The sequence below is a fragment of the Castor canadensis genome, chromosome 1 (genome assembly GCF_047511655.1).
Source record: "Castor canadensis chromosome 1, mCasCan1.hap1v2, whole genome shotgun sequence".
Lineage (NCBI taxonomy): Eukaryota > Metazoa > Chordata > Mammalia > Rodentia > Castoridae > Castor > Castor canadensis.
Window position 1 is genome coordinate 139,120,629 of NC_133386.1, and position 13,256 is coordinate 139,133,884.

The following is a 13,256-nucleotide window of genomic DNA, read 5'->3' on the forward strand; positions in this document are numbered from 1 at the left end:
TGGGTATCTAGGAGTCTCACCCCTTCACAGCCTGAGGAGAGATGGGGGTGGGTGAGACCAGGGGCAGTTGGGGATGGGGAAGCAGCAGGGCCAAGCCTCCATCAGTAGTGGGCACTTGGATCTGGATGTGAGGAGTGACAGAAGTTTTCCTTCACTTTTCTAGAAATCTGTGCTGGCTGCACTCTACAGCTCTGAGGGCTCTGTCATGGAGGTATTGCTATCCTGTCCAGCCCTTGTCCTCCTCACCCTTATAAGGCAATGACTTGCAAAGTTAGACTGTGACCCAGCTCCCATGTTCCCAAGCTATGCTCTCCAGACAGGTGGTGAGAGCTGCCACCTGCAGGACATGTGAGGCTCATTTTCCTGGAGCAGACCTGATGGGTGGGCAGTAGGGGTGTGAGTGAGCTGGGTTTAAAAAAGGAGGGACCAAGGACATATTGCACCCCTACTCCCTCAAACCTGGATTGGCTCTACTCCTCTCACTTCTGGAGCCCAGAGCTGGAGCTGACAAGTGGGTGGGCATGTCCAGCAGGAAGCCATGATACCCCTCACTGGCTCACTCCAGGACAATCAACAACAGATTCTGGACCTTAGACTGTGGGGGCTGGATCCTCCCATCCCACAGGGGGCCCTTTGGACCAGAGACATGGTCTGAGACATCTTAGAGTTTCCTGCACTTGGCATTGGTCTTTGGTTGGCTCCAAGTGGGAGCCAAATCTCCAAGGTCACCTTGCCCCAGGCTGCCTCCCATAGCACCCTTCCAGAGACTGCTCTTGTTTGCATACCCCTAGAGATGCATGTATGCTCACTCTCTCTCAGGAGGCCATGGCAGTCCTGGTTCTGCCCTCTGTACCCTGGGATGAGCCTGCTCCTCCTCCGAGTGACAGCCCTTCACTGCTGGGAGACAGAGTCTTGCCTTTGCTTCATCACCACCTCCCCTGTTAGCAAACAAATGTTTTCTGCATGAATTAGTGTCTAGGACTTCAAGGGATCATTTCAAAAATTTTCCCAGCCTGTGAGGCTCTCAGAGCTTACCTTATTGGGTCCCTCCATGTGACAGCTGAGGAATCAGGCATAGAGCTGGTCAGCAATTTGCCCTGGGTCACAGAGGGTTTAAACAGCTTAGAAAGGGAACCAGGACATCTGCTTCCCATTTCTGCCGCTTTACCTCTCTTGAGGGCCAGGGTTCGGCTGAGCCCTCCTGCCCTTCTTGGGGTCAGTGGTGAGGGGAGCCCATCTGCCTCAGTGGGGACCCCCATTCTTCTCCCACAGAGGCACCACTTTGCTCAGGCCATTGCCATCCTCAACACCCATGGCTGTAACATCTTTGACCACTTCTCCCGGAAGGTGATACGGGTGGGACCTGGGATGAGGGTGGGAGCTGACTGAGACAGGAGCTGAAGGGCTCCTCAGGGCGAATGGGTGGGGCGAATGGGTGGGGCTAATTGGGGGCGGTGAATAGGGGGGTAAATGGGAGGGCGGGTCCAGCAGGAGGCCCTGACGCCCCTCCCCCGGCCTGCCCCAGGACTATCAGCGCATGCTGGACCTGATGCGGGATATCATCTTGGCCACAGACCTGGCCCATCACCTCCGGATCTTCAAGGACCTCCAGAAGATGGCTGAAGGTGCTCACCGTTATTCCTGGGGATGGATGGGGGGGCCCGGGGTGGGGATCTCTTTGGGGAGCATCTCCAGGGGTTCAGACCTATCCCCTCCCGGCGTCAACCCTTACCTGGTTGTGTTACCCCTCCAGGCAGATCCAACACTGGCCCCTTGGCTCCTATCAGGAGTGCCTAGTTCCCAGGCCCACTTTGGGGTGGGTCCTGGGAGCCTTGATCAGAGGGGACAAGGAGACTTGACCCATCCTTGACCCTGTCGTCTTGCAACAGTGGGTTATGACCGAACCAACAAGCAGCACCACAGGCTCCTCCTCTGCCTTCTGATGACCTCCTGTGACCTCTCTGACCAGACCAAGGGCTGGAAGACGACCAGAAAAATCGCAGTAAGTGCTCCCTTCCCCAGGAAGGCACAGGTTCCAGACTCTGCCCAACCCTTGGGGCCCCTGACTCTGGACACCCTCTGTGTGTTGAGCTCATCTTGGCTGAATTTGGGGAGATGGAAACCTAGACCATCTCAGGTGGCAGATGAAGAGACTCAGAGAGGGGCACAGGCTTACCTAGGATCACACAGCAAGTCAGTGGCTAGTGAAAGGTAGGCCAGAACCCGACTACTTCACTTCATCAAGGGTCCTGGTGGGACTGAGTCACCGGGCCTTTGTTTGCTGTCATGGGAATGGGTTTGGATGGGTGGATCCCACCTGCAGGATGTGATGAGAGTATTGCCTTCCAGGAGCTGATCTACAAAGAATTCTTCTCGCAGGGAGATTTGGTATGTGTGGTGTGATCTCAGGATGCCCGGGTTGGAGCCTGTGGTTGGGAGGGCTTGGGTTCACCTGACTTGCCTGGTACCTGGTGGAGGAACAAGAGGGCAGGCCTGACAACCTGATGCCTGTAGGAGAAGGCCATGGGCAACCGACCAATGGAGATGATGGACCGGGAGAAGGCCTACATCCCCGAGCTACAGATCAGCTTCATGGAGCACATTGCAATGCCCATCTACAAGTAAGGTCATGGCATGGCTGGGGACTGCACACAGAGAGGGTGGGGTAGCGCAGGGCCGGATGCAAACATCACAGTGAACACAGGTGCTGAGTTTATCATGGCCCAGCTCCACTGGATCCACAGCTGTGTCCCATTTTGCCCCCTCATGGGGACCTTCAGTTCATACTTTGGTCCTTATCATGCGTTCCTCTGTGCCTGTCCCATGACTCACAGGCTTGTGGACGTCCTACCTGTGGTGCAGTCCACATCTTTCTTGCTGTCTCTGTTCTGATTTTTGACCTCTAACCCCCCAGGGTGTTGCAGGACCTGTTCCCCAAGGCAGCAGAGCTGTACGAGCGTGTGGCCTCTAACCGTGAGCACTGGACCAAGGTGTCCCACAAGTTCACCATCCGTGGTCTCCCAAGCAACAACTCGTTGGACTTCCTGGATGAGGAGTATGAGGTGCCCCAGTTGGATGGCACCAGAGCCCCTGTCAATGGCTGCTGCAGCCTTGATGCTGAGTGATCCCTTCCCAGGACTCTCCCTATCCGGCTCTCCTCCCACAACCTACCACCAGTCTGACCTGATGCACTGGGAACCAGAGCCATGGGTCCTGCTTCTAGACCAGGACGTCCTGTGTGATTGGGCACATGCTGCCCTTCCTGGACCTCACCTTTGTTGTCTATAGAACAGAAGCAAGACTTCCAGCCTTGCAAGACTTTGCCATTTATCCTTCAAGAGCATAGGGGTGACCAATGAGTAGTGGGCCCCGCTCTGCCTCTCTGACCACACCCAAGCCACTCTTTCTCTGAGCAGTCCACATGGTTCCTTCTGTGCCCCATTCCTGACCCTGCTTCCCCTGGGGGAACCCCATTTCCTGGGGTCTCCAGGATCTTCATGCAAGGGGAAAGGTGGGACATCTGTGTGAGCAGAGAGTGGGAAAACAGCCACCCATTCTGCTGGAGGACTAGAAACAGCCGGGGGTGGAGGTGGCCCTGAGGACCACTGCTATGCCTCTGGTGGGATTGGGATCTGAAGATACAGGGGTCCCAGGAGGACAGGGACCCACCAGCCAGGTAGCTCAGTGTTCTGGGGAGAGGGGGCCCAGGCAGAAAGCAGATCAGATGCTGAGCAGGAAGGATCCCCACACCGGGAGACAAGCCCAGGTGTGCCAGCAAAGCTTCCAATGCTGTGTGACCCTGGGCAATTTCCTTCCTTCTCTGGGCAAGACAGGAGGGTAAGAACATCTGTTCTGTAAGATCCCTTTGAGATAAAAGTTTCCATGCTCCATGGAGTCCCAGCAGAGGCTGTGGAGTGTCTCTGTCACACCCTAGAGCACAGAGCCCAACCCTGAGTCCCTCCGTGTCCCCTGAGTGTACTCCTTGGCCTGAGCCCCTCTTCCATTCCTGCCACCAGAGAGGGACCTGGCCTCACCCTGGCCAGGCCTCTCTCCTCTTCAAGGCCATATCCACCTGTGCCCAGGGCTTGGGAGACCCTCCCTAGGGCCGGGCCTCTTGGGTCAGCCCGGCTGCTGGCTTCTCTCTTGTTTCGTCCGTGTGTGTTGTGGGCAGGGAAGGGGCCACCTGCCTTACCTACTCTGAGTTGCCTTTAGAGAGATGCGTTTTTCTAGGACTCTGTGCACCTGTTGTATGTGGTCCCGTGGGCTGACTGCTTTGTATATGAGAATAAATCTATTTCTTTCTACCAGCACTCCCCCAGGGGGCTGTCTGTAGACTCTGTGCTTGGGATGAGGGGAACAGAACTGGGAGAGGCAAATATCCTCTGGAGATCCCTGGCTACTGGAGCCCCCACTCCTTATGCCTAGCCCCTTTTCTGGGGGGCTTCATACACCCTGGGATGGCTCTATGCTACATGGTGATGGCTAGCCGTGGGAGGCAGATGAAAAGGCCCAGACATGGAGCAGTGAGGGGAAGCATTGGTTGGTAGAGACTATGAACTGCAAAGGCAGACCTGAGAGGTTGAAGCAGTCAGGTAGGCTTCCTGGAGGAGGGAGCTTGGAGCTCCTTCTATACCTGCTGTGTGATAGTCTGCTCATATGGTCAGGGCTTGGGCCTCTGAGCCTCTCCTTAGCTTCAGGGATAACGTGTATCCCTATAAGTCCTGTATCCCAGTTTTTTTTTTTTTTTGACTCTTGTTGAAGGGGTACCCCTAGGACTGCCTCTACATTAGATCCAGACCTGGGTTGCACCAGTTTGCCTGGCCAGGTGAGCTTTTGCCTTTGCACAGAGTGGCAGGCTCCAGGTTGGGGCCATGAGGAGGCTCTGATTGGCAAAGTCTCCAGGCCCTGCCCACCAGTTGCCCAATCTTGTCCTATATCTCCCTGACCAGCTGATCTGTAAAGGGGCTGAACACCACGGTCTCCTTTCCTGGGGGGAGGGCAGCCTGGGAGGAGATGGACAGGCCATCCTGTGACCAGAGCAATGCCTGACGGATGCCAGCCTCTCCTTTGGAACCACAAATTCCATCAACTGCATCTGTTCACAGCTCGTCAGGTTTGGAATACGGTCTCTGTGCTGAATGGTTCCAGCTTTCCTTTAGGACACGGGTTCCAAGCTTGTCCCCTTCTCAGGCCTTCTATGGGCTTCCCTAGGCTGTCTCTGTCTTTCATAGCACAGGATCCAGGCCTGGCCAGGGGGCTCCCTGGAAGGAGTAGGTGTCACTTCTTTGTCTAGGAGTCGCAGGAGATGGTTGTTCTAATGGTGCCAGGATGACATAGGGGTGGCACTGTGGACTGACATAGCTGCTGTTCTGCACTTGCCACCAACCTCGTATGTGCGTATGTCCCTCCTCTGTAAGCGTTTGCAGAAAGGGAAACACACCCTGCGTATAAACCCTAGGGGCTTGCTGCCCCCTTAACCCTCCAGCTGTCATTCCTTGATGCCTGTGTTGTGACACACCCTCCTTATCACCAAATTAAGTGATCAACCCACATACAATTTTCTCGGGCATTGAGGACCCTGAGCTGAGGCTTCAGAGTTAACTTCGCCCTTGCCCCACTGTCTACACTTTGGTGGAGGAGGAGACAGATCCAACTCAGACATGGGCCATGACAAGTTCCCTGGATGCCTGACCATGGGGGTCCAGGCAGAATCACCACCCTGAGAACCACAGAAGAAAGATGAGCTGGTAAGAGGATACAGGTACTCATGGGAGAAGAAACTGCTCAGATGAAGGTGCAGAGAAGGAGTGTGTGTGTGTGTGTGTGTGTGAGAGAGAGAGAGAATTGAGAGAGAGGCAGAGAGAAAGAGTATTGGGGGACAGGGAGGAAGAAGTTGCTTGTGGCTTGCAGTGCAGACCATGGTCACCAGGTGGCACCAACTCCTCAGAATCCTCACCCCTCACCTCTCCAGAGGTCAGAGAAGGGTTCACCAGATGTGCTGTGGTGCTAACTTCACTCCAGTGCAGCCATCTATAGCTCGCTCATACTCACACACACACAGCGGCACTCCTGTCCCGACACTCGCACACACGGCCTCACATATTCATTCTGTCTTTACACACACACTCTAAAACCTACACTGTATACAGACTCCACAGGGAAAATAAGCCTGTTCTCTGAATAGGACTGAGGTCCATCAGTTCTACCTGCATAAGACCTTGTGTCTCCTGGGGGTTTCTGCCTGCTAAGTGGTCTCCTGAGACAGTCCCCTAGGAAAGGCAGGGCTAGCCTTGTAGTCAAAGGTGGGCAGAATTGATGCCCCAGTCCTATTGTGTGCATGAAATAAACCCAAGAGAGCATTGCAAGCCTTGGTCATACTCGTGAGGTGGGAGAGGCAGAGCAGGATCAAGAGGAGCCTCTGGCTCAGGGGTGTCTTTAAGTTCTGGGGGGAGATCAGGTGGGAGAGGAGGTGAGGTCCTTGCAGACAGACCAAGAGAGCAGGCTGGGAGGTAGGGAGGGGCAGGGGCTGTGCTCACTCTCCTTAAGACAGAGCTGAGTAGGGTTTGGGGTGAGGGTGGGGTCTTGGGTATGGGGGGGAAGTAAGCCAAGGAGAGCATGAGGTGGCCAAGTGGGGTGGGAGTAAGCTGAGAGAGCTTGGTGAAAGATGCTGTTTTCACAGCCTCACTGCAGCCTCCTGGGAGGGGGTGCAGGTCCAGGAAGGTGGCAGGGTGAGAGGTCTGCTCTGGGGCGGAGCTGGGGCCTCATGCTGAGAAGGCAGCCATTGCCACTGAGACCAGGCTCTGGGCAGCACCTGGGGAGAGAAGGGAAGGGGTGTGGGGAGGATCAAGGATGTCAGGGGAGGCTTCTTCTGACAGAAGTTCACACTTCTGGGTTCTCTCCTGAAACACAGAGCAAGAGCTGTCACCACACACTGGCACCCACGCTCCTCAGCTCACTTCACAATCCCTTCAGGGCTTTTCCTTCTCTCCCAGCAGGATAAGCACTAGGATTTCTCACTGAACTTAGTTTTCCTGTCCATAAACTGGAATGAGGAGCCCAATAGGAAGCCTTCAGGATACAAGAAAGTGTTGGGAGGGAGGCTGTCCCATTCTGGGGAAATGTATGTGAGTGAAATCTGGGTAGAGCCAGCACAGTCAGTCTGTTCTGAAGGGAATACCAAGATGAGTGTGTACAGCAAGCAGAGTTGTGCATCAAAGTTGGAGGTTGGCAGGTCAGGTGTGAGAACAGACCAGGTGATGACTTCCTGCCAACATGGCTGCCCCTCTCAATCTCTACATCATCTCTGGAGAAACTATAGAACTAAGGGGGATATATGGGGTTCTGGAAATGGGTGGAAGAGGTAGGGGAGGCAGTGTGTGGGGGTGGGGAGAGATAAAAGTGAGAAGCTGGGTTGGAAGAGAGAATCACTGCCTGCCCCCCACAGCTCTGCACATCCAGGGAGATGCCTCCTCCTGGTGCTGCTTCCCTTCTGAAGGGACCCAGTCAGGGGAGGTACACAGCATCCCACAGAAGCTTTGTGGTGCCTGGAGCCCCATCCCTCACCTTAAAGTCAGGACCCCAATGTAGATCAAGGCTTGCCTTCAGCTCTTCTGCAGGACTTACTTCCTAATTCTGAATCACAGTGCCCCCAGTGGAAACTGGCAAACAGACTAAACAAGTACACTGCTAAAAAACAGATGGTAAAGTAGACAACACACACAAATCTGAGGCAGGTTTGCTGGAAGAGATGGGCTCTAGCTTTAGGTTTATGTGAGGTAAGGGAGGGTGATAGTAACATGAGGTAAGAACAAGAAATTTTTTTTCCCCAGTGCTACTGAAGTTTGAACTTAGGGCCTTGTTCTTTCTAGGCAAGTGCTCTACCACTTGAGCTACATCTCCAGCCCAAATAAACCATTTTTAAAAGAACCAAGCAGAAATACCAAATATGAAAAAAACAGTTGGAGCAAAGAAAGCAATAGATGAGATGAACAGGGTAGATTCTGCTGGAGAGAAAACTGTCAATCAGCTCAACAAACTTTTGACAAAGGCAGTAGGAAAGGGACCAAGAAATAGAAACTGGCCAGACATGTTCATCCTAGATACTTGGGAGGCTGAGATGCGGAAGATCTTGGTTTGATGCCACCCTGGGCAAAAAGTTCTTGACACTCCATCTCAACCAATGGCTGGGTGCTATAGCATGTGCCTGTCATCCCAGCAACATTGGGAGGCACAAATAGGAGGATCACAGTCCAGGCTGGTCCCAGCATAAAGCGAGACCTTATCTCAAAAATAACCAACACAAAAAGGGCTGTGGAGTGGCTCAAGTGGCAGAGTGCCTGCATAGCAAGTGTGATACCTTGAGTTCAAACTCCAATACTGCCAAAAAATAAAAGCCAAGCACAGGTGGCTCATGCCTGTAATCCTAGCTACTCAGGAGGCAGAGATCAGGAGGATCACAGTTTGAAGCCAGCTTAGGCAAATAGTTCATAAGACCCTATCCTGAAAAAAAACCATCACAGAAAGGGACTGGTGGAGTGGTCAAGGTGTAGGCCCTGAGCTCAAGCCCCAGTACTGAAAAAAGAAAGAAAAAAGAAAGAACAATTGTAACATCAGGCCTGCTGGGACAAACTTGTAATCCCAGCACTTGGGAGACTGAGGCAGGAAGATTGTGAGTTTGATGCTAGCCTGGGCTACACAGCAAGGCCCTGTCTTTTAAAAAAAGAAGTGAAATAGAAAGTATAAGAAGAAATATAACAATTGTGGAGGACAGAAGTAGAAATGCCAGCATTCACATAAGCATCCTAGAAGAGAAGGAAAAAAATAGGAGGAAATATTCTAGAAAGAGTCAATATAGAAACTAAAAGACCTAAGATTAAAAGGGATCAGAGAGTGTCCGTTAAGAGAGAAAGAAAAACTTACAACCAGATGTATTATTTCATAAATAATAAAATTATTATTAATAATTCCAAAAACTTGCAGAGAAAATGAATCAGACTGTCAGCAGAATTCTCAACAGCATTCATTACCGGTTGAAATGCAAAATGATACAGTGAAAGAATATATGTACAAGATCCATGCTTCCTGAGCTAGTGCATCCATTGCTGCTGTCATCACCCGTGGACATCAGATTCTAGCTTCTTCAGTCTTTCATCCTGGATTCACATCAACTCTTCAGGGAGATCCCAGGCCTTCAGCCTCAGGCTGGGGCTGTATCAATTGGTTCTACTTGCTCTAAGGCTCCTTGGACTGAGCAGCTACCAGGTTCTGTGGTTCTCTAGCATGCAGATGGTTATTGTTGCTCAATCCAGCCTCCAATCATATAAGTCAATCCAATAAATCCCTGTGTGTGTGTGTGTGTGTGTGTGTGTCTGTTCCTGCAGAGAACACTGACTAATACAAATTTTTTTTACCAGCAGAGGGGCTGTTGCCTTTGGAACTGGTTTGTGGGAGGAATTTGGAAACATTTGGAGCTGCAGGCAAGAGAAAACCTAGAATGCTGTAAGCAGAGCTTAGTGGGTGATTCTGGTGGGAACTCAGAAGATGAGAATGCTGATAGGAAACACTGTGCTCATGAAGTTTCAGATAGGAACAAGGACTCTATTGGGAATAGAAATTAGAAGATATGTATGCAACACTGTGGCAAAAATTTTGTCTATATTTTGTTGGTGCCCTAAGACTTTGTGTGAGGCTGAGTTTAAAGACTAGGGATGGGGTGTGGCTCAAGTGTTAGAGCACCTGCCTAGCAAGTACGAGTTCAAACCCCAGTACCTCAAAAAAAAAATTAATGGTGACAGACTAATTAATCTGGCAGAGGGAATTTCAATGCATCCCTGCATTCAGGTTGCATAGGTATTGCTGGCTGCTTTTTACCAGATTTACAGTGAGAATTGGGAGCAAAAAGTAGAGTAGAAAGACTTGAAAAACTTGTAGTCTGGTCAGGAAAGCCTATATAAATTTGAGGCTAAGGAAGGTGGCTAATCCTAGAGAGATTAGTACCCTTACAAAGAAGGCAATCCTCCATATTGTCTAGGTGCAAAATACTATAAATTCTTGCTAGAGAACCTAAAATTTGAATAGTATGTGTTAAATGAATGCAACTATAGTTAAAAACTCTCTCCTCAATACACTCTTCCATATAGCTTTACAAATGAGTCCACTCACTTTTAAAAGAATTATTTTTTTAATTCATATAAATCATTCTAGAAAAAAGTAAAGCTGCCTGATCATTTTATAAAACTATTCTCCTCTTAATTTCTAAATGAGGTAACAATAATGTAAAAAATGATAATGCAAGATTAGCTCAGTTTCACCTATGAACTGAGATGCAGAACTCCTATATAAAATACTAGCTAATCAGATGCAAAGAGTATTTTTAAATGCATCATAATGGAATGGAGAATTTTCCCAAGAGATATAAGAGTTATCTCACCTCAGAAAACCTATCAGTATAAATCCCCATCTATATATTTATTGAGAAAAATCGTGACTATATCGATTGGTGTGGAAAAAGTATTTGGTACCTAATTGTTAATAGTCAATATCTATTTGTGATTAAAAAATTTAACAAATTGAGATGAGATGGGAAATTAACTTGCAAAAGGTAATATTCCACAAATCTTCAGCAAACACGTTAGTCAATATATTCCCTTTATGAACAAAAATAAAGCAGGAAAGCCACTAATAGCACTGTTGTTTAACTCAGTGCTAAAAGTCCTGGTTAATTCTCTAATGAGAAGAAAAGGGATAAGAAATATATATTTTGGAAGAAACAGAAGAGACATTTTCATAGGTGATATAATCATGTAACTAGAAAACAAACAGAATCAGTAGACAAACTGTTAGGAATAAGAGTTTATTGATGTTGCTGGAATAAGATAAAAATAATTTCTCTACAACAGCAAGAATAAATAAGGACATATAACTTAAAAATAAGGGTGAGGGATACAGCTCAGTCGTAGAGTGATTGCATAACATGCATGAGCCCCTGGGTTCCCTCCCTAACACTTTAATAAGAAAAAAATATATGCTACTCATAATAGCAATAATAACTATAAAGTTGCTTAGAAATTAACTTAGGGAAGATACACATGATATCTTCAGGACAAAATCTAGAACTCTAATAGGAAACATAGGAGAGCACCATGTTCTGGGTGGGAGGACTTAATATTATCAAAAATTGATTCTCCCCAAACTTATCTCGATACTTAATACAATCCCTGAATCCATCACTCAGGGAATTGAGCCACTCAAAACAAACTTCTTAAAAATATCTATAGAAAAAGAAAAGTCTGTCAATAGCAAAACAAGTTTGCAAAGGGAAAGTTAAGAGGGATATAATTTTTAAAGTGATATTGGTACAAGATAGACTACTTGGACAATGGGGTAGAATAGAGTGGTCAGAGAGGAAAATACACGTAACTAGAACTTCTCAAAATGTCACAATAAAAGTGGGACCACAATCTAGGGGAAAGCATAGATTGCTGGGAGAGCTCACTTAGGATAGGGAGAAAGATTGGATCCTACTTAACAGTATTTGCCAGGTGGATTATAGACTAACTGCGAAAGGTAAAAGTATAAAGTCAACAAAAAAATGTAGAATAGCTCTGCATGCATGCAGGACAAGCCATAGAAAAACAATTTGTAAATTCAATTGCACTGAAATCACAGCTACCTGTTCAGTGACATACATCATAGGTAAAGTTAATAGAGAGCTGATAGAATGAGAGAAGTTATTTGCAATGTTTAAAACTGACAAGGTGTTAATATCTGGAATACATGAGAAATTCTTACAAATCATTGAGAAGATGGAAACCACACTAGAAAAAAGGGAGAAAGCACTGGAATAAGCTATTTATACAAAAGGAAATACAAAAGATTTGGAAAAGCTGCTCAAACTCATTGGTTACTAGAGAAACAGAAATAGAAACAACAGCCACTTGATATCAATTAGACTGGCAGGAGAGAGATGGTCAACCGTTGGCTGGGAGGTGGGATATTGAGCTTTGACACCGTCCATGGGAGTGTGGACTGATGTGGTCCTTCTAGATGTCAACCTGGCAGCAGTTATTCAAATTAAGTATACATATGCCCTATGACTCGCAGTGCCTCTCTTGAGTATATTTCTATGTAGTCCAGAGAAATCCTGGGCTATAGGAATGAAGACCTTGATTGAATATACAGCATGGTGATGGGCAAAATGGGTGTACACCATGGAGTACTATTACTAGGTAGGAAGAATGTATAGGTTTACATATAGCAACATGAATCCTACAAACATATGCCTGAGTGAAAAAAGGAGAAAGAGGGCAAGAAGATCTATCATAGAGAATAATTTACATAAATTTCAATCTAGGTATTCAGAATTACAACATTCATTTCATAAGAATGCCCATGAATAAAAGTCTAGACATGAAGCATGTGATTACTTTGTGGGGAGAAAGGGGAATAGCAGGGAAGAATGGGTACAAAAAGGAGTAAGTAACATGAGAGTTGGGGCTTGAGTGGACCACTGGAGGGTCAATGCTGTGAACTGAGGCACAGGATTAGCTCCACTGCACCTGAGGTTCAAGGAACAAAAGTCATCCACCCATGAGGTGTGCCTATTCCAGTCAGCCATCCCTGAGTTCCTTAATTGGTTGTGTTTGAGAACATGTCTGTTTCTGAGACAGAGTTTCAGAGAGTATCTACCTGATTGTTGGCTTGTAGAAAAACTCAATAAATGCTTACTGAGTGAATCAAGGAAGAAGTGGATGGACAGGCAACTGAATAACAAAGGAGAAATAGGAAATGACTGAAGCAGTGAATGAGTGGGTGAATGAATAAGTGGGCCACTGAATGGATGAGTGACAGAATGACTGAGTGAGTGAAGACAGAGGTAATGGATGAATGGATTGGGTGAGTGGATACGTGGGTGAGTGAGCAGGTGAATGAATTAATGGGATAGGTCCACTTGGCCCAGGCCAACTTGGAGTAGCTGCAGATATGCTTGTTGCTCTGAAGGGTTACTAGATTGCCTGCCTGCCTCCTTGCAGGAGAAGATGGCAGCCACAAAGCCATCTTTGTGGTTAGGAAGAATGACAGGGCCTAGAAGGAGGCTCCAAAGCAGGACTAGAAGAAGAATGCACCATTTCCAAACCTAAGGACTGCTCTGGGCCCAGACAGCTGGGTGTGGGTGTGAACTGTCCCTGTTGGGCAGAGGCCCTCATCCTGCCAAGCTCAAAGTGAAGACTGTGCACACCTGAAAATAGTCTCTCTCC

At 48.4% G+C, this 13,256-nt stretch overlaps 1 protein-coding gene across 2 annotated transcripts in view; it reads left to right on the forward strand.

Moving 5' to 3' along the window:
- Pde2a (phosphodiesterase 2A) overlaps positions 1-4,307 on the forward strand; it is an 89,677-nt gene extending 85,370 nt beyond the window's left edge. For both annotated transcript variants that reach the window (XM_074083806.1, XM_020163913.2), the window contains 7 exons: positions 164-211; positions 1,273-1,347; positions 1,526-1,625; positions 1,890-2,002; positions 2,350-2,388; positions 2,515-2,621; positions 2,915-4,307. In XM_074083806.1, coding sequence (XP_073939907.1) covers positions 164-211; positions 1,273-1,347; positions 1,526-1,625; positions 1,890-2,002; positions 2,350-2,388; positions 2,515-2,621; positions 2,915-3,125 — 693 coding nt within the window. In that variant the 3' untranslated portion in view covers positions 3,126-4,307. The remainder of the gene's footprint in view (positions 1-163; positions 212-1,272; positions 1,348-1,525; positions 1,626-1,889; positions 2,003-2,349; positions 2,389-2,514; positions 2,622-2,914) is intronic.
- Positions 4,308-13,256: the final 8,949 nt, after the last annotated feature.